Consider the following 27086-nt stretch of genomic DNA (forward strand, 5'->3'; position numbering starts at 1 on the left):
AATACAATTACATTTCATATTACAATAGCTACTTGGCACAAGTATTGTTTGACTGGCTCACTACACTTGGGCTGACTAAAGCCTCGTGTCACACCAAATCCACTCAAAATTATCTTTTAAAACTTTTTAACCTGTTATTTCAGGAATCCCTACATTGAAAGCTAATATGTTTCCCTGCTTCAATTGATATTTGGACCTAGGTAAAAGGGAGGCTGGTATCAAACAGTGACACCAAAGCTTTGTAACAGTAGTGGTGTTATAGGATACTGCACAAAATCAGAGTTCAGCAGGCAAGGTAAAACACTGCCATTTCAAATTTGAGACCTGTGTTGTTAAAAAGAAGGGGAGGAGGGACTGAAAAAATTAATTTCTACTGAATCTGAATTTGGCTAGTTGCACAAAGGCAATAAACAGAATACTAGAAGGGGAACAAAGAACTTCAATCAACAGCCAGATAAAGGATTGCTTAAGGGAAGTTTTGTAGTTAAAAGGCTGATGTTTGATTCCCAATCAAGTACTATTTGCTTTTTGCTCAGAATTTTTGATAAGAATTTTTCTTTCTCCTGAACAGCCAGTTAGAAGACTAATCAGTACAAGACAATAAACAGACATATTTTTGTTTATGTGAACTTGCACAGCTGTCCAATAATCTTTCATGAAAAAGCCAACATTTTCATGTAAAAATATACACAATTTTCTTAAATCTTACTGTGAAGGAAATATTCCAGAAAAGTATGAATTGAAGACATTTAATCAAGTTAATCTGAATTTCAATATCAATTAATTTAATTTTTATAAAGGAATACTTGTAGAAAAGCTAGAAACTCAGACAAGCTAGAAAGGCACTTTGTGTGAATTTGGTTTTGGCTTTTTTAACAAATATTAGCCATCCTCCAAATACAAATGGCTGAATGGCTGTTTTCCATGCATTTATAAAGGTGGAATGGCTTATCTTCAAGTTGCTGCACTGAATATGTGCACACATCACATGTTGCTAAGGAGTGAACAAAATAAAGTACAGGCCAAAAAACATCAAAATTAGAAACCAACTGTCTGAAACAGGTGTTCATTTTTTAATGAAGTTATTCTAATATGCTGAGGAAATAAAATTTTTAATGTATTACGATATAGACTACAGTAAAATGTAAATATTGGACAATATATACAATTTAGGATTAAAGAATTGAAAGACTAAGAAAGGAGACAACTTGATACCAAGCTCAAGAACAAATTATTCCTCTTATTCTAGAGTTGCAATATAGATCAACAAATAGCAAAACATGCTCTTCCAAGGACACCTCATGCTTCCTCCTTACACTGCAAAAGCATGGGGCAAAATATTCTGATTTTTGGGCCCCACAAGTAAATGCAAAATTTGCCAGCATCCAACAGCTGATGGACACAGCTGGAGCTTGCAGGAAGGCTGAAGGTAAGAAATTCTCCTCACTACCAATGCAGCTCCTTTTGAAAACTGTCACTGCAAAAGGCTTCATCAAGAATACATTCAAACTGATCAAGGAAAATGGAAAAAAATTGTAAAACTTAAGTTAGACATTTTAAATAGATCTGCAGTGGAAAAAGTGAGAAACTGCACTTAATCCCTTTTGTTATATCAGAACTGTTCTGAGGTCAGTATGTAGATAAACAAACATGCAACAGAAGCAGGTATTTAAGACTAAAACACGAAAACACCAGTGTTTTATGACAATATCAAACAATTTGCCAAACTTCATAAAACATTAGCAGGTTTACATGGACTCCTCAGCTCCAGAAAGAACAGAAAGACAAATATTTACAAAACACACACAAGAAAATATCTTCCCTCCTTGTAGTTTTCTTTCTTCTCTGAAAGAGCATGAATAATATTACATTTAAATGAACATTTAAAAGAAAGAATCGGTATAGTTTGCTTCCAACTGAAAAACAAGGAATACTAGATAGAGATTTAAAGCTTGGTTTTGGGGTTAACTTATATTCTTTTTTACCCCCAAACACCAAATGGTGTTTTTTCTGTAGTTTTATCATCTTATGTTCTATTCTTACATGGCTTTTTTTAACTGTTTTTCTTACACGACAGCCTTTATTTATCACCTTGTCCCTTCAGCAAGCCAGACACTGCATCTTTGTTAATGCTTTTCTCATATTTGCATCTCATTAGCACTGCTGCCCAAGACTTGTGTGCTGTTGGTGTTTTATATCTTTGAGATACAAGCAAATAATAAAGAAAGATATAAAATCAGCTAACACTTCAAAACCCAAGCAGCAGAGACCTGTCAATATCCAGTGGTGGCTGTCTGTGATGGTGTGACTCCATCAGCACACAAGGGAAGGGCTGTGGAATGTCATTGAGCTGCACTTCTCTAAAGCCTCTGACACAGTCCCCCAGAACATCCCTGGATGCAAACTGGACAGAGATGGACTCAGTGCATGGACTGTATATGGATAAGAAATTGGCTGGATGGTCAGATCCAGAGGGCAGTGGGCAATGGCTCTGGACATCAGTGACAAGTGGTGTCCCTCCAGGGAGCCTACTGGGACCAGTGTTGTTTCACATCTCCATTAATGACGCAGATGAAGGGATTGAGTGCACCCTCAGCACATCTGCAGGTGACACCAAGCTGGGGAGTGCAGCTGACACACCTGAGGGACAGAACTCCATCCACAGGGACCTGGACAAGCTCCACAAGTGGCCCATGGCAATCTCATGGGCTGTAACAAGACCAAGTGCTGGTGATCCAGGGCAGCTCCCAGTGACAGCACAGGCTGGGGATGAACAGATCCAGAGCAGCCCTGAGAAGGACCTGGGGGTGCTGTGGCTGAGAGGCTGGACATGACCCAGCCATGGGCACTCCCAGCCCACAAACCTCCCTGTCCTGGGGTCACCCAAAGCACCGAGGGCAGCAGGTGAGGGAGGGCATTCTGCCCCTCTGCCCCACTCAGGTGAGACCCCACCTGCAGCTCTGCATTCAGCTCTGGGGCCCCACCACAGGAAGGACATGGACCTGTTGGAGCAAGTCCAGAGGAGGCCACCAAGAGGGATGGAGCACCTCTCCTATGAGGAAAGGCTGAGAGAATTGGGATTCTTCAGCCTGGACAAGAGAAGGCTTTAGGGTGACCTAACTGGGGTCGTCCAGTACCAGAAGAGAGCCCACAGGAAGGATGGAGAGAGACTTTTTACAAGGGAGTGACAGGATGAGGAGGGGTGGCTTCAAACTGCAGGAGGGAAGGTTTGTATTAGATAGAAAGAAATTATTAACTGTGAGAGTGGTGAGCCCCTGGCACAGGTTGCCCAGAGAATCTGCAAAGGTCTCATTCCTGGAAGTGTTCAAGGACAGTTTGGACAGGGTTTTGAGCAATCTGGTCCAGTGGGAGGTGTCTCTGCCCATGGTAGTGGTTTGGAACAAGATCTTTAAAGTTCCTTCCAACCCAAACTATTCCATGACTCTATGAAATCTTTAGTAGAAGAGTGTTTGATCTTTACTTTAAACTCCACTGAATTTTGAGGCTAGACAGAGAAGCCTGAAATACCAGCTATTTCAGATACAAGGATTATTATGGTAAACCCATCTGGATCACAGAGATTATACCTATCATGTCATATTGTATAGTAAAATAGTTTAGACTTACTAAAACAAATGATTTGTATCACAACAGTCACATTTGAGAGCTGCTTTATTCAGAAAAGGGAAAAAAAATTTTCTTCTACCTGGTGACTTACAGTAACTAGAAAGTAAATACATTTATCAACTTGATAAATGAGCCTATCCTGCAGCTATTCCATGTGTATGAGATTGCTTATTGTTCTAGCTAATGGGTCCATCATTCTGAAAATAATCTACTGTCTCCAACATTTCCCCTATGGTTAAGCTGGCATTCACAAGCATGTAATAGGGAGCAGTCACAGAAGCCTCATGTGATCTGCCAATTTAAAAATCAAAAAGCAGTGATTAGTCATTGCCCAGGCAGCATGAGTGAGGAAAGGTCCACAAGTTTTGTAACTGAATTATCTCTTTTCCTGATAACATGACTAGTGATTCACAGGCAAGACCCCAATCTTGTATATATACATTTAAGGCAAAAATAGGATCTATCCATAGGTAACTTTTTAATCTAGCTCTCAGTAGAACCCCAGCATCTACATCTTTCACAGAATATACTAAGGAGTTAGTATCAGAATGCTTCCAAATAAAGTAGCAACAATCTAGTAACAAAACACCTCCATCCCTACTGCTCTACTCCTGCAAGGGTGGAATACTTGACAACTAATAACAGATGTACTGTAGTCTCAAAAATGAATATACCTCATTAGAAGTAACCAACAAAGTATCTGTGTAAAAGGCTATGGTGAAAACAGAAGATCCAACTAACCTGTTAACAAAATACTCAAAAACATTCACCCAAGAGTTTTAGAACTCAAGAATGAATAAGATGAATTATTAAGCTCTCTTTTAAAACTTCCTTGATGCCTGGAGTCTTAAGCTGGCCATTCCTAAAAAAAAAGGACTCCATAGGGATTCAAAACAACTCAAGCTCTGCGAGCCTGATGATCACACCAAGCAACTTAATATGTATCTAAAGCTAAAATAAGTAGACAGCAATATGAAGGTCTGTCTGGGAAGATATAAGGTGACTTCTGCAGAAGGAACCTCTTGGGAGCTCTGTGAAGGGGTCAAGAAGCTTGTGAAAAATGGTGATTCATCTGTCAAGCCTCTGGATTTCTGAAAAGGTTCTGTCAAAATGCTTCCCTAGAGGCTTGTAAGAAAACTAAGGAGCTACAGCGTAAGAGGGAGGGGCCCAAAAGGACAGATAATTCTTAATCACAAATTGGGAGAAGCTGTTAAACAATCACTTCTCAGAAAGGTGGGATTTCAGGGTTGAGGTTCTTCAGCACCCTGGAAGCTTTGTTTTTGCCTATGATCTGCAAAAACAGGGAAAGCAATGAGCTCTGACAGGTTACCACCAATGCAAAATTATTCAGGGTAACAACCAGAATAGACTGCACAACTGCCCAAGATCCTAAAGTCTGAGTAACAAGTAAAAAAATGGCAAGACTTAAACACATGGAGAACAATTTCAGCATCAGATACAGAATGACAGCCTCTGAGACCACAAGCAAAATCCTGGGGCTTTAGCAGACAACTTCAAAAAGAATCTCAGCACACCACTTAGTAAGAATTCCAAGTCAAATACTGAAAACCATTGAAAACAACTGAAAACAATTATGCCACTGTGCACATCCACAGTTTGCTCATATCTTGAGTAAGTGCAGCTCTGATTCACTTATTGCTAAGAGGAAATTGCATAATTGAAAATTGTTTAGGGCAAGAGATAAGGCATGATCAAAGGTACAGACAATTTGTGGACAACTTCTGAACAAGCAGGCTCTGACTTTTCCAATCTGCAAAAGTAACCACACTGACAAAATGTGACTTAGGTCTACAAAATCACAACAGGCAGGAGAGGCCAGACAGGAATCAGGAGCAAACAAATGCAAACAGGAAGACAGACTTACAGAACTCTCCGTAAAAGGACAATTCTCAGATAAAGTTTTAAAGAATATTAGCAGAGGTTGGATAAGACAGTGGAGAAATTACTACATTCATAAAACATGGGAAGCTGAAATGGCAGCTTACAGATATATATAATTTTATTCTATTTTTCAGACCTGTTCTCAAAAATTCATTTAATATCTATCCTACTCAAGGCAAAAACTGGTAGACAAAGAGTCTGAATTTTGTATTATTTATGAGGAAACTGATTAAACACAGCAATTACTTTTACACAGTCTTCCATCTGAAGTGCTGTAAAATCATGGAATGTCAAAGGGATTTGTGAATTACATATTAAAATGAAGTCCACTTAGAAACCCTTTTGTAAGGCCTTGAATATGATCATACTTGCAAGCCTAAAATAGCAAATAGTCAGAATAATGAAATAGGTAAGTAGAGTTTTGGGCATGTTAAGTCATATTTAACCTGTAAAAGCAATTAGGTCTAGGCCAAAGAACTCATGATTCTATTTCCACTACCATAATTCAATTGGTATACTTATTTCTGTAGCTTTTATATTGTGGTTATGCTTTGTGGTTCAAGCTACCTCCACTGTGTTATCCTGAACTCTGTGAACATAACAAAATGAGAGAGCCTGCATCACACGCACACAGAAAGCCAGCTGTCACAGAAATACAGAAAACAAAGGTAACTTATCTCTAATGTCTTCCCTCTGCTTCATGACATTAATACTTCAGGGAAACTGAGGACTCACTACAAAACAGGTTATCCTCTAAACAGTAAACCAAAACCAAGTCAGGTTTTCTACTGATCTGTGTAAGATCTCTTGTGTCTAATCAAAGTTGAGCTGAAGTGTGGCATTTTCTTTATTACAGGTATTATGATGTTATCTCCCTGGTATCAAGTAAGTTCCTTACTGTCATTAAATATACAGAACCTTAATCCATGACCTCCACTCTTCTATCAACTTTGGCTGAGATGGTCCAACAGGTTTAAGAGCCACTTTGCTCTTTGTTAGGCTCCTTCAGCACACACACATTGTGTGTGCCCACAGGCAACATGGTCACATCAACCCCTTTCTCTCCAAGGAAGCCAAGGTAAAATGTGTTTAGATAACAACTTAATCCCATGCACTGATGCAAAAGTTAACTTTTTAGTATTTGCCAGACACACTTCTCCAATAAAACAGCAGAGGACAAGGGAAGTAATGACCCAGGTACTGTTTAGCAGCAGTGCCCTCTTGGATACATTAAGCAGGTAATGTAACATTGATTTCAATGATACAGAGACACTGGATGATTAAAATTCAGATTTCCAAATCTTCTGTAGAAAAGCTGATGTCCAATAAAAAGCTATCTGCATTAAAAAATATAGATGGATAAATTCCTTAATCCTGCAACACTCTATTGTCCTTAAAATCAACACTAAGGATACACCAGTCACTGCAGTACAAGGATACAGGAATTTATGCACATGCAAATTACTACCAAGACATCAATCAAGTTGCTCTTACCTTGAACTAGATCTTGACTTTACATCTTCCTTTGCTGTCCTTTCACTACTAGCATCTTCATTGTAGTCCATTTTTTTATCACACAGTTCTTTCCTCTTCTCCCACTTCTTCTGCTGATTTGAGATGCTTTCTGCTTCTCCTTGGGAGTCACTTTCTACTTCTACCTGTGAACCTGAGGAATGTGCCAGGCACTTAGAGGAGGTTGGCAGTTTTTGCTCTTCACTGCCAAAGTCTCTTTCTGCTAACAAAGCAGAAGTTTCAGGTTTTAATGTCTCCTGCTCAGGGACTGAATTGTCCAAGTTATCTACATGGTCCATTTCCTTAGACTTTACTAATGTGTATGAAGCATTTACAACACCTCCTGCAGAATGTTTAGTCTTTAAACCTTCAACACCGTCCTCCCTGCTGTCTTCACAGCTGCCACAACACACACAGGAATTAATCAGGCAGTTTGTGGCAGCTATACTGAGTTTATGGGACTCATCCTCCTCCTCATTTGCTAATGGATTAGCAGATCCAGGAATACAACTAATAGCTGCTTCTGGGGTTGTTACTGGGGATTCTGAGCTAGAGGGAGATTTAGGATTGAATATTACAGTAGCAGATATTTTCATTCCCCCTGTCCTGTGCGCGATCACTTCCGCCGTTTCCGCGTCATCGGCGTACGCATCCCAGCCATTGAGGTATAACTGTGAGTCTGCCCCTTCCAGACAGCTGCATGAATTTGGAACTGAAATGCCAGGCATGTGCTTGCCATCTTCAACATTGTTATTATTGCTTAAGTCACTTTCAGCATCTTTTAAAAGCAAAGTTTCCTCAGTCTGATGGCCATTCTCATAAAGCAAAGCATCTCTATATTGCAGGTTCTGTTTTGAATCGTGGCAAGGGTTATTCACCCAAGCAAAAGTATCACTTACTGAATCCAACCCTGCCAGAGCTTCTCCTGCTCCATCTAGGTCATCCATAAAAAACACTCTGTCCTCTTCATCAGTTAAGTTGTCAAGATGGTGTCTTGTTGGTGAAGCTTCTGTGCTAGAACTGTTTCTTAGGCTAGCTCTGTGAGCTGGAGACTGACAGATGCTCGGAGGGGAAAGCAGAGAAGACATTTCATCGCCGACTCTGTGCACCATCCTGTTCAGCTGCTCCAGCTCCTGCTCATCATACTGCATGGAACAAGCCAGCTCAGCCTCTGTGTTCTCAGCTTTTGCTGAAAGTTCCTTAGGAGGCAAAGCTGCAGTTATTCCTGGTGCAATGACAGAGGGTACTTCAGGATCTGCTCTGACAGGAAAATCCACATCTTGGGAGATGCACAGGTTACGTTCCAGTGTGTGCAGTTCATCCTCGGTCAGCGTCTGAAGGAGATCCCTGAAAATGGAGAAATACACACATCACTTGTCATTTACAATCATGAGGCATTGATGTCACAGATTTCAAAAAAGCTTTTACTGTTAATGCAGAAATCTAGAACTTGAGGGCACAGAATACTTTTGACTGTGTAATTCAGTGCATTTGGCATTCATATCCAGAGCATGTGACTACTGATGCCTGAATTTGAGATTACTCATGCAAATAGAGGGCATAAAATTATATACATGCTTGCAGTGAAGCCTCAAAATAAACCAAAACACACACAAAAATGGAACTTGTCCCCTCCCCATCATTTGTAGTGAAAATGTCACCCACAATTAGATTTATTTCATCATTTTACTTTTTTAATTCACAAATTTGGCTTTGATTAGCAAACCAATTTTCCATCCTTCAAGTTGATTCAGAAAATTATTCTGCAAAACAGTACTGCAGAAGTTTCACAGCATTACACTGCCAGATAAAAGAATTCAATAAAACAGTAATATTGCTTATGCAACACTGGTACCTGGAAGCCAAATCACTGAAACTGGGATTGGAAGTTGGTTCTCTCCTGCCTCAAACACTGAACTCAATCTCCTGGCTCTGTCTGGCATAAACTTCATTTTCTTCACAGTGGCTACTATGGGGCTGTGTTTTGGATTTGTGCTGGAAGCAGTGCTGATAACCCAGGGGTGTTTTGTTGTTGCTGCCCAGGACTCACACACAGCCAAGGCCTTTCCTGCTCCTCACCCCACCCCAGCAGCGAGGGGGCCGGGGGTGCACGAGGAGCTGGGAGGGGACACAGCTGGGGCAGCTGACCCCAAATGACCCAAGGATATTCCACACTATATAGATGGCATCAGGCTCAGGATATAAAGCTGGGGAAGGAGGAGGAAGGGGGGTTGTTTGGAGTGATGGCATTTGTCATCCCGAGTCACCGTTACGTGTGATGGAGCCCGGCTGCCCTGGGCATGGCTGAACACCTGCCTGGGGAAGTGGTGAATTTATTCTTGGCTTTGCTTTGCTTGTTTGGGGCTTTTGCTTTATCCATTAAACTGTCTATATCTCATCCCATGACTTTTCTTCCTTCTACTCTTCTGCTTTTCCCCCCAGACCCACTGGAGGGTGAGCAAGTTGGCTGTGCAGGGCTGAGCTGTCAGCTGGGGTGAAGCCACAACACCAGGTCATTAAGGACTAAATAAAGCTCCTGCATGATGTTAAGGACAAGGCAGGTCTGGAAGCAAACACTGAGCAATTTAGCAAACTGTGTTTTCTATAGACATGCAGCATCTCCAGTGTTACCAAGTGTCCTCAGTACTGCAGTTTAGGACTATGGGCACCTGAAAACAAAGTGTTATTAAGTGCTTGGTAACTTAAAAACAAATCTGCAGACACAGCAGCATGTAATTTTAGGCCTGAATTTGATTTACATTATCCTTCTCAATTAGAAGTCACATATACAAATATCCTCTGTCAAGAACTGCTGCCACCATTTCCAAAGATCAGTAAGTGTATTTTAGCATAAAAAAAATGCAAAACCTGTTCAACAGAGGTTAGGAGTCCATTATTCCTCATGTGTTTAGGAATAACTTGTAAGCAGGTGACATACAGTTGGCATAATAACAATAATATGCACATATTAAAAGAATTCCCTTAAAGGAGTAACTTTGGTATAAAGAAGAGGCCAAAAACCACCAAAGAAACATTCAATACATGTCACACCTTGATTTCCAGTAAATGGTTTACATTCTTAACTTTCTAACTCAAAGATCAAATATTTTTGCAAGTACTACCAATTTTTCAAATAGGTCAAAATATACATCACTAGTATCTGACCTGTATATCAGCTACCTTCAGTTTGAAAAAGCTAACAGTTTAGACAAACATTCTTAAGTCAGAAAAAAATTATGGCTATTCCACACCATTAACATTTTATTTCTTTTAAAAAATCTTGCTTTATATGAGTAATATGACCCTGAAAAAAGTTCTAAGCTTCCAGAAGTACCACTTATAAGAACAATTGCACTATTGTATCCTCCCTTTTCACACTCTGTAACAGAGAAGTCAGAATTTCCTAGAATCGTTCTACCTGCATCTTCAAATCTAAGGTTTGACAATTTTTTTTTGTCATAAAAAAGTAAGAAAGGAAAATGGGCAATCTTTGTTAGACCCACCTGCCTAATAAGCTATAAACCAGTACTGCTATTTAGCATACTAGAACATTTTAAATACCTATATATTCCTTTTGTCTACACAGTATGCAGTGATACCACCTTATTATTACTCAGATCTTGTATTTAACCAGTGGCTGTAAGAGATTAGGCACTTGAACATCACCTTAAAAACAGAGAATGGCTTAAGTTTTAGGGCCAACATAAAAACAGTAGTATTCTCATCAGTTATTTTGGAAAAAATTATACCAATAGGATGGAAAAAAACATAGAATAACATGATTTCTGCCATGAAGCTTTGCATTATGAATTTCCATTGTGTTAGTGAAGAAACACTAACGTAGAATTTTATAAACAAAGTAATGTGAGATTTTAAAAACAGTTGGGGTTTTAATTTTTAAAAACCACAACAAACAAGAGTAAGCACAGAGATGTAACAGTGAAGGGTTTAAGCTTGTCCCTCACATATTCAAAAGTGTAAAGACATAGGAAATTTCTGGGTTGGGCCAGGGTCCATCAAGTAGAGAATCCTGGCTCCTCATGGGTCCTAAGAAGAGCAAAAGCACAGGACAGACCCACAGGGATCCCTGTGAGTGCATCCTCATGGCTGCCAGCAGCCAGGAATCCCTGAACCAAGGCAGCATCCCTGTGCTCCACAATCCACAGGGAGCTTTTCTTGCACAAACTAAAAACTGTGTGTCAGCAACTGAGCAACAGAAAACTCCTTAAACATCAGCTACACTTCTCCATACACCACAGTCACACACACTTCTCAAAACAAGAAAAGAATGAGCAACTTCTACAAACAGAGACTGTACCAGCAACATTCAAAGGAATTTGCTTTCCATCCAAGCCCATCAGTATAATTGAGAATGATCCACTGGGCCCAGGGAAAATCTAAGATTGAACCTTTGGACTTGCAACATCTATTCCGGGGTCTTATTCAGTACAGAACACCCATGGCAGCACCCAGGATTAGTGAATGTCTGCGTGTCCAGAGCTACTCTGCTTCCCTTCCAAAGGCTCAGAGAGCCTGGCTGCTCAGACCTATCCAACACAGGTTTCACACATTCACTGTAAATTCAGGGCTGGAAACACATATTTACTTTATACTGGCTAGCTCCATGGACTTGAGTAATAAATTCTAATTCTGCCAATAACAACACCTCAAAATTTAAGAGCAACTGTATGCAGTTGTGAGGATAGTAAATAAAGCCTGGTTAAAAAAATAATAATAACAAGAACAACAACAACCACCAGTGGAATCAGCTGACAATCCTCACGTCTTTTTAGGTGAGTCAGATCCATGTAGCCTTGGAAGAACAACATAACCAGCTGAATTACACATGGTAGTCTATCAGCCCTGTAATTTCAGTAGAGAAATAATCCTGCTTTAAATTCAAAGGGAATATGCTCATTTTCCTAATCCAAACACTGGAAATTTTGCTATTAACAAATACAGCTTATTCTAAAAGAGGTTCAAGTAATTATCTTCACTTCTCTGGTTAAAAATTCCCTAGATTCATCAGTCATTTTTAAGGATGACAAATGTTTGAACAACAGGTACCTTTTAGATACACTGTACACTAGATTATACAGGACTCACTGCCAATCTGTCATGTTGTAAAATGACTATGAAGATACTGAAAATGAATGTTAACCAATATATGGAAAGAAATGTGACATTTTACCACTAAAAACTGAACATCAAGCATCATCAGTAAACTTTAAGCTTTAATTAAACTGTAGCTACTTCAGTGGTTCATTTCCTTTTTGCCGAAGAAACTTTAACTCATTGTGCTTATATGGACAAAAAGGATTTCTCTCTCTGCTTACATTACTCAGAAGCCACAGGTGAAGTCAGCTTCTGCAATCCACCCTCAGGGGCTGCAGTGTGCTTTCTTCTCACAGGGGCTTCAGAAAATACTGAATTTTAAAAAGTGCATGTTGAGGTTTAACCTGCTTTTTACTCTTTTGGCATTGTATCACAGAAAGGCAATCTAGCCTTCAAACTACAAGGAACATTCTTCTTTCAGGGGTCACAGCCACTCTCAGAAAAACAAAGCAAGTTCTTCAGATGTGCTCTGCCTGTTACAAGCAGCAGTAGAGACTTGCTCTGCCTACTGCAAAACCAATGAACATATTTTACTCTACTGCCAATATCCAGGGTACAGAAATGACAAAAAAGCTTCAAAGACATGAGGCCATATGTCCTTAAAGACAAGTTCAGCTTAACAGAGGTCAGGGCCACAAACCTGCACATTTCTCAAGCCTCCTCCATTAACTTTGCTCCTATTCTGACTAGAATTTTAAACTGCCTTGTTGTCAGAGAACAGCTTCATTGCTATTGCCAGCCTGTGCTTCAGTTCATGCTCCAAAGGGAGCACAACCAGCTGCCCCAATGGAGTTGCCACTGTAGGAGCCTGCTGCAGGTACAGGGATGCCAGACACATCCCCCCACTCCTGCCGCGCCCTGCTCTGCTCACCAAAGTCCACAGATGTGTCTGACACCCCCACACTGAGAAACCAACACTGAGATATGTGACAAATTGCACTGACACTCCTTTACTGCCACAGTTTTGAATCAACTCCAAGTTTTGAACACAGCCACCTCAGAAAAACTAATCCAGTTTCCCCCCAACCACTGTGCACACCTAATTTAAGGAAAACAAATTTACACTGCCCCCACCCAATTCTTTAAAACACAGAGTGTGTATACTGCATTTAATTTCTAGTCAATGATACAGAAAGGTTTCAGTGTATTTAAAGTGGTATGATCCTCTGATTCTGCACCACTTGATGTGCACCTCCCTTGATTCTGCACCACCAAAATCCACGGGGACCCTGCCATCACTTGGAATGGTCTAGAAACAAGCACCAGGAAAGCAAAGAGCTCTGAAACAGGGCAGGATAAAGGAGTGCTGCAAAATCCCAAGTTTGCTGACTTTTGAAAATCCCTGTACAGCAGCCTCAAAGGAACATATAGTATAGGTAGTGTTTTATCACAAGAATGTTCAGTGTGACAGGCCCTCAGTGACATATCTGTGCACAGAGCAGGTGATGTGATCTGGGTATTTCCTAAGCAGAGTGCAGCAGTTTGGCAGAAATGGTTCAAACACCTTTGTTTCAAAGGGACAGGGATAGCACTACTACATAATTATGCTTTGGTAGATGTAATGCTAATGTTTTACACACAAAATAAAAGTCAACACAAGCACCTGGCTTAGATATTAATTAAAACATTCAAAGCCATAATTTGCTGCTCAACCTTTCCAAAAACTCAGCAAGAACCTTTACTGCTTTTTCTCAGGGTCTCAACAATCTCTATTGTTTTCAAAGTTGTCAGCCACCCGTAGGACACCAAAAATTTTCATACCTAATAGATATTTATCTTCTCTGCTAATTCTGATTTAATTATGTGGATAAACATAATTAAATATAGTACTTATCTTTGTCTTATGGATATTTTAGGATAATACAGTTTAAAATTAATTACCTGTAATCCTACAAAATAATCAGCTCTGTCTATGATGTTACTCCATGAGCTAAAATACTTAGTTGGCTAAAAAGTTATAGAAATTAACAGAGAAATTCACTGGGATGTGATCACATCCTGCAGTAAGAGGTTCTATATTCTTACAGCAGGCACACAACTGGAATACAAAATGCAGCTGTTTTTAACAGAAGACTTCTGAATCTATTTTCATGTCTTAACTGTTGGTGCTGGAGACTGGAGAAAGACTCCAGGGAAAAACACTCTTCCTCTGTTGGGGAGCAGAAGTATTGGTATCAAATATCATTCCAGCTTCTTCATAGGTTTCTAAGAACCTTCTCACAGAGTATGGATTGCAGCTTGATGAGTTAAAAAAAAATACTGATAAGGAAAAAAAAACCCTACACAGCTTAGGGACTTTTAAAATTAATTCAATTACTCTGTATGAACAGCACACTTATTTGCATCTCATTGTTATTTTCATTCAATGTATTTTCCATTCAAGATTATTACTAAAGGATCTTTCTGAGCTCAGTTCTTGCCACTATTTGAGTTCCTTCAATTCAGAGACTGCCAGACATGGAATTTCATATTACTTCTTGCTTGAATTTTTGCTCTGATAGATGTTATCTCAGTAAGAACACTTTGCCAACTTTGTCTCCTAGACAACTGAAGTCACATTTTTTAATGTTCCCTTTCCTTTACAGAATAAATACAAGTCTTAAAGTATATCAGAACTTAGACAAAATTGAATATGAAAGATTTCTATTTTCTAAAGTTTGCATTGAAAACTGTAGTTATTGAACAAACAAGGATTTTACACATTTGTTTTCAATCCCAGAGCTACATTCAGTAAAAAATGAAAATTAAATGAAAATTAAATGGGCTGAGCAATACACTGACTTCATTGATTTTCATTTTCCACGTTGTGGAATATGAGGAAAATAAAGCAGAAAATAAAGATTATGAGAAGAATATTAGCTTTTAAATATCTTTTTGGCTTTAGACAGCAAGTGGAATGCTGGGGAAAATATCTGCAATAGCCACATATTGGGAATAAGGCATTTTAATGTGAACTTCATGGACTTTTCAAGCTTCAGTACCAATAAAGCTTTTTCCTCCTTCTAACTTCAGTTTTGCCCCTCAGTTCATGTTGTTATTCTTAACCCAGTGTTTTAAAATACCATAATTACTCAAAAAACCCCAATAAACCAAACATGTTCATTTGTCAATTTTAATTCTCAGATTTCAATATGAATATCACTAATGTACCTAAAAATAAGACTTCTAGACAAAAATACTAGGAAGCTTTCAAGGGACACACAAGGATGTGGTCTAGGTATTTATAAAGGCTAACTTTAGAAATAGCTCCCCTCTGAACCACCCCTGACAGAGCTCACATTCTCCCTCAGGAGATGCCTCACCTCTAAGGGATGAGAGGCGATCAATCTGGATATAAACTATGTGAAAACTATTCTTGTATCAGACTGCCACCATGACATCCAGGGAAGGCAATAAACTGCTGAAAATTGGACACAGGGAAAAAACCCAAACCTTTCAAATTACCTCTAGAGATTTCTAGGAACAAAAGTTGCAGTTGGTCTATAAATCTGAATTATGAGAAAATAACAGGGGTAATGGATTATGAAATTTTTTTAACACCCAGATAGAATACCTGAAGAGTGAACATAAAGATCCTTTAAAGATACAGCTCAATTTCTCCAAAGTAACAGATCAGTCTCCTAAAAACCTCAGCTAAGAAAACAAGATTTTAATGTTCTTTAAACTTGAGCCATAGCCCACATCTCCAATGGGTAACCCACACTGAAGCATTATGGAAAGAAGTATAAAGTGATTCATCCTGTAAAAAACAAATTTACAATATGAAAAACTGATAGTCATTTCTATTAGGTTAAGAATTATCTGAGTATTGCATCATAGCATAACAAGAAAATGTAATAAGCCCAGTTAAGCAGAAACATGGATGCTAATTAGAAACAGAATCTCCCAAAAATAAACTCTAACTTTAGTACTTCAGGCATCATCTAACCAGAAGGAAAATGTGAAATGCTATAAAATGATACTCAAAAAAAAAAAAACCAAAAAAACTATCGCAGAGATTAAAAGTTCAGAAAACTACCATGAAATGAAAAACTACATTTAGTTATTTCATGGGTATATCAGGCTGATGAGAGGAAAATGCTGTTTATGGTTGACATAGCAAACAGAAACACTTTCTTAAGCATTTAGGAGTTTTCAGGGCTCTGATTTTCACTTCAGAAGAGAAGCAATTACAACTATCATTTATTACTTGCCTTATTTTTCTTAGCAAAGTGTGAAAAGGTCTGAAGAGCTCAGACATATCTTCTGGTTTATGGTCCAAGTTTAATGGTCCCTCGGAGTAGACAACAAGGCCACTGTAATTCAAACACATGCATGAACACACACAAATGAAAATTTTATTACACAGAGCAACCACTGAATAGTCAGAAAAGCAACTGTACATAAGCATTAGAACAACATTTAACTACATCTCATTATCTTATTTTTGTCTTATTCACCCACAGCTAGAATTAGATGCTATTTAAAGTAACAGGAAAAAGATCCCTTCCACTCTGTTCCCCTTTCTTAAACATGGCAGAAAAAGCAATGGAAGCATAAAGGGAAGAACAGACATTTATTTCAATGCTGCAGCTGAATTAAAACAAAACACAAAAAAAACCCCAAACCCACAAAGAAAACCCCACAAAGGAAACCTATTATCAAGTACATTGGGGAAGGGCCACTGATTTGAGATATTGCAGATGGCATTTCCTTTCCAGTCTATAATTTCCAGGTAAGGAAGCTGACTCCTGAGCTCCTAGTTTTCTACCTCCAAGATAAATATAACATGGTATTGACATATGGTAAAAAAAGAAAACAGATTTTCTAATCACATAAAACACATTTTGAAGAAACCATGCTTTTAAATCAACTCAGCACTTGTACAAATTTCCCTGGAAAGAGGTAAATTCACAATCCTGAGAGCTTGCAGGTATTTCACTGTAGGTATCTCAACAGCCCCTCCTGACCAAATCATCACTGCCCAAACCTGTTTGTGTGCCATGGATTAAACAAAATTCACCTTCAGATCTGCTGTGCCACACCATACAGGGTCTGAGAGGATTCCCAAAGGCACCACTTTGCTTAAAACTATCTCACTTTGCCTAAAACTATTTCATCCTGTGCCCACTGCAAAAGCAATGTATGTTTCCCAAAGGCAACCCATTCTCACAGCTGAGATTCCATCAGTTTTCTTTTTCCAAGGCCATTTTCCCTTTCCTGTCCATAGTGTCAGTGCTCTGTTACCCAAGATATTTCAAAGGCATGTTCCTTTCCTTAAACTCAAATTCCATATTGCTCCAGAGAGCTATCCAGCACCCAAATCACCCACAGTAACACAAGTCAAAGTCTTTTGGTCCCCAGCCCCTCCCTAGCAAGCACCTGTGTGACCACCAAAGACTCTTGGAGACACAGCAGCAGAGCTGCTGTCAGCAGCTATATGAATTTCTCTGAAGTATTAAAAAAAAAAAAAGACTAGGGAATTAAGGTTTTGAGGGCAAGAGCAGGGAAGAGGAGAGGGGAGCCAGAAAAAGTTGCTTTCTTTGCAAGTCACTTTTTTTTTTGTGGCTTAAGACAAATTATCTTGTTGCCAGGGTTACATAATTTTATCTTTTTCTCTATGCTTGCCAAGCTTCAACAAGCAGGCTGCCACCAAGTGAAGCAGTTATTGCTGACTCTTATGTTCTGCATAAGCAAATGTTACTACTCTGCTCAGTGAAAACTCAAGGCTACTCTACTCAAACTTCTACCTGATGCAACTCACTGCTCCTTTGGCTTTCAGGCAGTTTGCTTGCCAGAATTTAACTCTTGGAAGAAATTAAAAAAAAAAAAGTGGGCTAGAAAGTGGCACTACAGAAAAAAATAAAAATATCATGAAATGGCTTCTGTGCATGTGTAACATTTGAAAGAGCTCTGTGATACTTCATGACAGTCATTTAGTTTCTTATCAGTAGATAATTCTCTTCTTCTCTATCCTTCTTTGTAGTTTGGGATAGACATGATCTATTTGCCAGAGAGCCCTGGTTTTCCAGTTTGTGTTGATGTGTTCTCCTTCACTGCGTCTTCCAGCAGCTTCGAACTGAGTTCTCACATTCCTGTTGTCTTCCAATAATCAGATTATTACTGCTATTATTTTTAGAATGACAGTTAGAGACAATATACCATTTAACAGGAACAACAGGCCACAGGGATTTCCTGAGGAGAAGTGTATTACACTCAGGATCTGAGGGTTTTTATTTCCCTCAATTATCCTACTTATATTAGCTAACTGTAAAACATTCACAATGGTAAAATATTAAAAATATGCTGGCTTTACTCCAGAGAAACTGCTGCCTTAGTAAACCATGAAGACTCATTAGGAAAAATGCATCTGATTTGTTCAATATTGCAAAAACTGCATGAAGCAAAACCACTGTCAGTTTAGTTGAGTGGTCAATACAAGGCACAAATCTACACAAAAGTTACACATGTTAACACTTCCCTCCAAGAGAATTAAGCCTAACTCAACAGTTACAATGCAGTTTGCCATGATAACTCCTTCTGAACCTAGAGTCATTCAGAAAAAACACACACATTTAATTGAAAATGTGTAGTTTTCAAGACTTGTATCCTTATGTCATCCTATTTTTGAGTGTCACAAAATATGTGCTTTCAACAGATATTTCTAAGAACATGATATTACAAAGACTGATGTTCCCAATTTTTAAATTTTGCTGGAGGATGCTTGGTCAATTGTTCCTGCCTGCTCTATTTCGAGATCTACCATCTTTCTTTTTTTTGTCTTGCTATTCTACATTAAACTGGTAATGATTTAGAACAAAACAATCCTCCCCTTTAATTTTTTTTAAAGTTAAAGCAAAATCAGGTGAAAGACAGACCATCAAAATTCTAAACACAGCTTTTCTAATCTTCAATAAACCTTTCAATGAGGCAGAGCAGAGAGCAGTTAAAAATTACTTACCATACAATGGCTAATCTTGGAATTGTAAACATTAAAGCTGGTTCATAGTCATCTATCATATCTTGAGTGAGGTATCCAAGCCTTAAGGCTCTAAGCAGAAGAATAATATTACTTAGTAAGACATCAAAGTCTTGAAGAACACATTTCACTAAGGAAAAATCTGAAAAAATTGTTATAAGCCAAACCAAACTAACAGTATTTAACAGTATTATGCACTGGGTTTGTACTATCTAAACCACTATGTATATAACTGATTGCTTAAGTCTCTGCTTTAAAGAAAAAAATAGTACAATAAAAACATAAATGCAAGAAAAAAACCCTTTAAGCATTTAAAGCTTTTATAGTCATTCAAAACACAATTCACTTTTATGAAATTTGCTCTATTTACTATTTCATGTCAAGCTTCAGCTTGACACTGAAAACCACTGGTGCTGGCAATTTTTCAAATAAAAGAAACATTTTTAAAGTAATAGCAGAAAGTACTTGGTTTCATTTTCAAATACAAATTGCTCTAATTATCAAGGTCAATCTCCCCCTTGACTAATAAAAAACCTAAAACACCACCCACGAACAGCCCAGTTCTACACAATAACTTACTGAAGTCTAGGGATTTAATATTTCGGGGAGACTTCACTGTCCTCAAATAACTTCTCAAATGTCTTAAGCCCCTTTTAAGCTAAATCTCATTTTGCTTGGATTTTTTATTTTGCTATATTTTCCAGGCTGCTTCACAATTTCCAGATTTCACCATATGTTTCATAACACCCTCAAATTTCTTCTCTGACTTGTTCACATCAGTGTGTAAGATTGTAGTGAAAACTGCACATGAGTCCTGCTTTTGATCCCCAAAAGAATGGAAATAACTTTTTCTTATTCCTTGTCAGCATTTTCCAGCCAGTACTGCTGGGGGTGGATGGGACACAACCACAAAGCAAACCCTGGTTGGTGCCAAGAGTGGACGGACACACTGGTGTGTCGCCCATCCTCACTCCCTGTTCCTTCCTACAGCCCAGACAGATTTCCCGAAGCTACAAGTAAGAAACCATCTTTTTCCTCTTACTGGGCAAATGCAGAATCCCAGAACTGTCAGGGTTGGAATGGACCTCTGGAGATCACCCAGTCCAGGTGACACAGGAACACATCCAGGTGGGTTTGGAATGTCTCCAGAGAGGGAGACTGACTCCACAACCTCCATGGGCAACTGTTCTGCCACCTCAAAGTAGAGAAATTCTTCCCCATGCTGGTGTGAACCTCTTTTGTTGTAATTTATGGCTGGTACTCCTTGTCCTGTCCCTGGGCACCATGGAAGAGAGTCTGGCACCATCCTCTTACACACACCTTTGAGATATTTGTGTGCATGGATCAGATCCCCTCAGTCCTGTCTCTCTAATAGGACCAGCTCCCCCGGCCTCTCCTCCTAAGAGAGATGCTCCACATGTGTATGCCACAGGTGAGTATGTGCATGTGTGGTGGCTCCCTGACTGATGGAAGGTAATTCCTCCTACTTGTGACCTTTTCTGAGTTGTAATCCTGTCCCCAAAATGCCTGAAACACCTCTGATCTTGGTGGCATGTACAGATTGTGGTAGTGTGCTCTCCACTCCTCCATTTCTTGTTGAAAGGATCGACCACACCAGACCCAGGGTCCTCTTCCCAAGCTCTCCTGACGTGACAGTGAAACCAACACTTATCCTAAGGGCCTCTTAAGTCAACTGGTATCTAATAATTCTACACAGAACATGATACATTAATTTCTTTCCTAAGAACAGTGCTGCACTGCTCAAGACCTCACTTAGGCTGAGTATTTCACATGCTGCTCCCCTCTACTGCCCATCTGCAGGCTACTTAATCTGTCACAAGGGAGAAGAAAAAAAGCTGTTCAACACAGTATATTACAAATTCACACTTTTCTTGGCACCTTATACTTCTAGAAGAACCTATGGACTGCTGAATGAATTTCTTTCATCATTCTCCCTTCATACACATAGAGTCAAAGACCAGTCCTTTGAGATTTTCAAGAGCTTTTATGAGTTCTTTATGAAAATCACTGGAGGTTCACAGATTATTTGAATCATCTCCCCATGTATTCTTGCATGAAACATCATTAAGTCTTGATGCCTTGAACAGACTAAGCTTATTTAAATGCTGAGTCTTCATGTACACATCTGTAACTAGGCATACCAGCAATACAGTTCTTGTTGGATTATTAACTCTTGTGTTTTGTTTTGTATTTTTTTAATGTAGAAAACAAAAAACCATTGTTTTGTGCCTGCCAAGCATGCTTAAAACCTTTGAATTTGGAGAGTTACTAGAAATGCAAAATACCTGGTGTTTTATGACAATTCTTCAATATTAATAGTTAGTGTACTTCAATAAAAACTCAGGCAAAGCAAACACAAAAATAAAGATCTAGTCCTTAACTTACCTCTCCACAGTTTCACAGAACAGTACAATAACCTCTTGCTGTACATAGTATTCTTTTGGAGACTTCACAGGTACCATGGCTGACACGTAACTACAAAAAATATAAAATAATGTACCACTGTTTCACGTGCTTTAACAATAAACCAAACATAGGAGAAATCATCTTAGAAACCTAAGATGATTTCCTGCACCAATTTGTATTTATTTCAACAGCACTCACTATGAAAACTGTACCATGTAAGAATCTATGAGAAACACAGCCAAATTACTTACTGTAGTGGAATTGAAGCAGCGGAAGTCAGCAGTAATTTAGAAATATTATAATTATATTGCACATTTATGATACAATGATGTAATTATGATAGCACATTTAGCTATCAGAACCCTTTACTGTGTGGCACAGTGCCTTGGAAGGATCTTTACTGTCCCATCTTAAAGACAGAATAGTTTACTCTGCATTTCCTCAATTAAAAAAATCTGACTTAAAACAAACATTTTATCTATAACAATTTTACCTGAAATTAGATGAGTAAAATTCAGTTACCCAGATGACACAGTTTATGACACCTAAAATTTGGCCTCATTTCTGTGTGGAATTACTAGCAAAAGCACTAATTCAACAAGGTAAGAAACACTGGTAGAATTTCGGTGGTTTTCTGTCATTCTGCTACTTAATTGGTAATTTGTAGAATACAAGTAACACAGAAAGGGAAGAAGCTGTTTGCAAAACAATGGTGAAGAAAAATGCTGTACATAGAGAGTGGCATTGACAGGCCAAAAACTGCACAGACACTGCCAAGAACCAGTTACTGATGTCACTGGTGTCTGCACTCAAACCTACACTTAAAAACATGTTTTTAGACAACATTTTCAATTAAACTGTTTTCAGTGTAAGAGAATAATGATGCCTTTTCTAATCAGATTGAAAGAACTCAAGAGAAAAACAACTTTGAGGAAGGGCAAGCAGTGAAGTGGGACATGACAGTCTATAGATGATTGCCAAGAAATATTAAAAGACTACCCAATTCTAAGAAACATGTTCTGCTGCTAAGGGCAGCAGTGACTGTGTCATATTAGATCCATAGATAATCCTGCCCATTATCTTGTCTGTGGCCAGCACCACAAACATCTAACACACAGCCAGGTAGCTGGCTACACTCTAAAGCACAGTGCCAGACTGGTCAATGTGACCCTTGATGCAAAATAGCATCACCCCAAAAAGTTATTTTTACTTAAGCTATAAACCTCAAAGTTATTTTTCAATCACAAGTTTTCAAATCAGTGATTTCCTGTGGTTAATTATGGTTCATGTAAAAGCACTTCCTCCATCAGAATTCAATTTGCCTTCCTAAATTCACTGGGTACATCTTGCTTGTACCACTAAGCACAAGAGAACAAAACCTCTGTCTCTAGAATATTCATTATCATTCTTTTCTTTTTAAACATCTATTTGTTGTTTTTTCTCTGACAAAGAAAACATTAAGAGATTTATGGTTTCCTTTTGTGCCTTGGAAATTCTCCCTCAAATGCCATATGCCAGTATGCAAATGGGGGACTATAGTTTAGTTGAAGAGAGTAAATGTTGATTGCTAAAAAGCTATTTAGTTTTTATTATTGCTACACTGGAAGGAGAAATCTAACAATACACAAATTACTAAAGAATTCAAATACAATGACAAAAAAATTACGTCCTCTTTCCACTCAAAGAATATAGAGTTAAAGAGTCAATTTCCAAAAGCCAACAAGCCAAAAACCAGCTGCAGTGGCTAAGACATGGCTCACAACACAATTACTTCATCTCTTCTACCTTAATTCAAACTCAGCAAAAAGGACATCAAAATGCTTGAGGGAATCTTTCATTTTTTCTGTGTAGAGGTTCAAATCCCTTAAGGCCTGGTCACGGATGATATTTCTGACTTCCTCCAGGCTTCGGGTCAGGTCCTTGGCCAAGGGCCTCATGGCCATACTCTCAATTTCACGATTCATAATAATTGAACCAGCAGCCAAACACTATGAAAGACATGAAGAGATAAAATATTAGTTTTTACAAAGTAAAAATACTTCTAATAATCAAAAACGAAGCACAAGATGTGCTATTTAATAAGATGTGCTTTTGAACAAGGACAGTACTTAGCCCCCGTTGGCTGCAAATTATTAAATAAGTGAAAGATTTAAGGCTGGTACGTCAAGAGTCAAAAGCTTTCACAGAAAAGGTTAGGGAGCAGCTCAGCCAGGGAGAGATGAGGAAAGAAAAAGGTTAAAGTACAAGAATGACTCAGGGTGACCACAGTGCTGACAGAAGAAGTAAAGTGATTCTCCCACCAGTTAGGCAATAAACATTAGTAGCATAGATCCTCTATGCACACACAGATTCCTTAGATGAAAGATATGGGAATCCGGCAACACTACAGTCCCTGGACTGGTTTGATTTGGGCTTTGATCTGGATTTTTTCTTTTATTGTAAAATAAATCTCTTGCTTATAAAAAGAACAAATTCAACTGCAATGTCTTTTTCAGCAAAACTGCTCACACTGGCTATCACACAGGAATCCAGTTAGGCCAGTATCCTGCTTCCCACAGAAATCATGATGATATACAAAAATCAGGTCACTGAGTGATTCTTCCCTTCCAGTATCTGGAAAACAACTATTTAAGACTCCTTGCCCCAGGCACTTTACATGGACTCTCTCTGACCAGCTGAAAAAGACATTAACAGTAGACTTTGACTGTAACACATTAATAAAACTTGTTTTAAAATCTTGCCACTAAACACAACTGCTGGCTTTCTTCTTTTATGGTTACATTTGGAAGACAATGAGCACCAATACAAATCACACCTACTGCATTAATAGAAATACTTCTGCTAACAGAGAAAATACAAATTTGCTCTCAAAGATCACGTTTTTTTTTTCCCCTTTTTAAAATCTCCATTTGCAGCTGTATCACTCCCCTCTCCCAGGCATCCTGTGGATGGGAGCCACAGTATGAGGAACCTGCAATCCCAGAAGGGATCCTTTCTCAGCAGTCTGATGCATTGATTTGAGGGCACTCAGAGAAGATCGTGTGCTTACTTCTTATCAGCCAAAGCAGTGTTTGTGGGAAGTATGGATAGAGTAAGTGTTACCTGCTGAGAGGGATTCTCAGCCTGATAACTCAGTGATTGTACTGACAAGGACAGAAGTGTGTACTCATAAAGCTCACACAACCTTCTTGCTCCATGAATTTACAGGAGGACAGTGCCTATAGCAGTAGGAGTTGGCATTACATCACCACTGCATATGTTCCTTTCCCTGAAACCAACAGGTCTCTCCAGCCTGAGGGTTGCACAGGGAAAGTTGGATTTGGAAACAGGTTTAGCTTATATAACACAGCAGTGAATAAAACAAGACTTAGGACAGGATTACAAAGCATTGACATACCAAATTAATTTTGTAAATTCTATCTGACTTCTCTGACTCAGAGGAGCCCACAATTAACAAGTGTCAAAGCAAGTTTCAGGAACAGAATATATGGAGGCATATCGCACTGAACAAGATGGGAAATCTTGATGGAGAACATGCACTCGAAAAAGAAAGGAGAAATTGGTAGAGGGAAAAAAAAGGATATTAACAGGAGGCCAAGGATTGCTTCAAATACAGGAGAGGCAACACTGACAATAAGACCACAACATGACGTCGTGTGGTGGGATGCCTGGACTAACCCCAGTCTCAACAAATCCATGGTGTCACCTTAAGGCCAGTAAAGTGACGAGTTTATCACTAAAGATGCCACAATGATTTACTTTTTTTAGCCAAAGACATCAGTACTAATAAATAAATATCTTGTATATTGTTTTGACACTTCAGGCTTCCTTCGGTTAAATAACAGAAGCTTATTCACTACAATAATTCCTTGTTCCCACAGGTTGCTCTAGAAGCAAGTCTTTGAGAGAAACCAGGTAAGAGAAGAATAGTGGACTTGAGTGTTCTGCAGAGGAACTATTGTATTTTTGGCATACACATTAAACAAGGAAGCTATGTGCAACAAATGACAGCCTGAGGTTGAATATTTAGGATGAATTATAGCATAACAGAGCCATTAAAATAAAGTGACAGCATGCACTTCTATTTGTTGGAGATGAACTTTTGTCCCGTTAAAACTCCATAATACACTTTTATTTGTTTGTAAGATCTTTGAAACACAAGATGGCTGATCAGAAAAAAAACCCAAACAAAAACATCACTCAGATGCTAACCCACAAAAGAAAAGTTTTTCACTATAGAATACTGACAACACAGAATTATGAAAATAACCTGGTATGTTCTTAGCCCAACCAAAACCAAAGTTAAAGAACCCCATTTCTCTGAGCAGCCCCAGAGCAAGTTCTCTTGTTTATTCTGCCCCGTAATTCCTTTTTGGACCTCTCTCAGAAAAGCCTGAAAAGGTTCTTGTGGCTTTACACAACAAAAAAGGTGTCTATTAATCCTAAAGAACAGAGGTGTAACAGACCTACCTCTGCTCCAAACCAAAGCTGTCCTGCAAGGTTGTCATGGCGAATTTCCTCTGGAAACTTCACACAAAAGTCTCTATTGGCCCGTTCATGTGGAATGCATTCATCCATGATTTGGTTTATGATGTTCAAAACATTATCCTGAAGCAAAACACAGGATACCATATATACTGTTTGCACAGAAAACATTTTTTCCTCTAAAATAGACTTTATTAGTGAGGTACCAACCAATTAAGACAGAAAACGCAGTGTTTAGCTCTCATGGTCTTCATATACACAGTGAAAACAAGAGGAGAATACTGCACAGAACCAAGAGCAGCAAACTGCACTCTTTGTAGTTTTCCTGGAACTGTTTCTCAGATTAGTTCACTTTGACTACTTTAATGGGACTTCTGATGAGGAGGCATGACAAAGAGTTCATTACCTCCAGCTATCTGTACCTATCAGTAAATAAACTAGAAGTGAATTATACTTATTCCATTTCCTCTCACCAGCCCCAACAATACACACTCCCCTTATTCCCACAAAGAGCACCTGACAGGGCACCTTGCAGTTGTTAGAAACTGAGTTATGTTGGGATCATTTAAGCTCATCCTGGTAATCTAAAGCACTTTACACACCTGAATCCCCAGTGGGCAACGGCTGGCACACTCACCAACCACCTCATCCCCCAGACACCAGGAGGATAAGGGGCCACCACACAAATTAGAGTTTTAATAACTGCTCTGATCTACCTCTGCACCAGGACAATGATCAAAGACCTACAAGCAGTTTCTTGATATGCAGTAAATAATCTGTATTCATTTATTTGAAAAGATAATTTTCACATTCCCCTGCTGGGAACTGTACAGAATTTAATTAACATAATAAAGGTAGATTGAGAGCATGAAAAAGGCTGAGTGCTTTCATAAAGATGTTTTGTCTTCTGCTTCTTCCGCTATTTACAGAATTCACATTCTATTTAAAGTATTTCTCAAACAACTACCACCACATCTGTCTATACAAAATTGTTTAACAGACAGAATTGCCTTAAATCTACACTTCACTGGCTTATTTTCACGTGAATTTAAAAAACAAT

The 27086-nt window shown here is 38.7% G+C and overlaps 1 protein-coding gene across 3 annotated transcripts in view; it reads right to left on the reverse strand.

Annotated features, from left to right (window-relative positions):
• ZFYVE28 (zinc finger FYVE-type containing 28) overlaps positions 1-27086 on the reverse strand; it is a 146170-nt gene that overhangs the window by 35533 nt on the left and 83551 nt on the right. For all 3 annotated transcript variants that reach the window (XM_030947290.1, XM_030947288.1, XM_030947291.1), the window contains exons 3-8: positions 26012-26149; positions 23327-23529; positions 21521-21610; positions 19097-19186; positions 16350-16451; positions 7024-8388 (exon numbers count right to left, since the gene is read on the reverse strand). In XM_030947290.1, the coding sequence (XP_030803150.1) occupies positions 7024-8388; positions 16350-16451; positions 19097-19186; positions 21521-21610; positions 23327-23529; positions 26012-26149 (1988 nt within the window). The remainder of the gene's footprint in view (positions 1-7023; positions 8389-16349; positions 16452-19096; positions 19187-21520; positions 21611-23326; positions 23530-26011; positions 26150-27086) is intronic.

This window comes from Camarhynchus parvulus, chromosome 4 (genome assembly GCF_901933205.1).
Source record: "Camarhynchus parvulus chromosome 4, STF_HiC, whole genome shotgun sequence".
In the NCBI taxonomy this organism is placed as follows: Eukaryota; Metazoa; Chordata; class Aves; order Passeriformes; family Thraupidae; genus Camarhynchus; species Camarhynchus parvulus.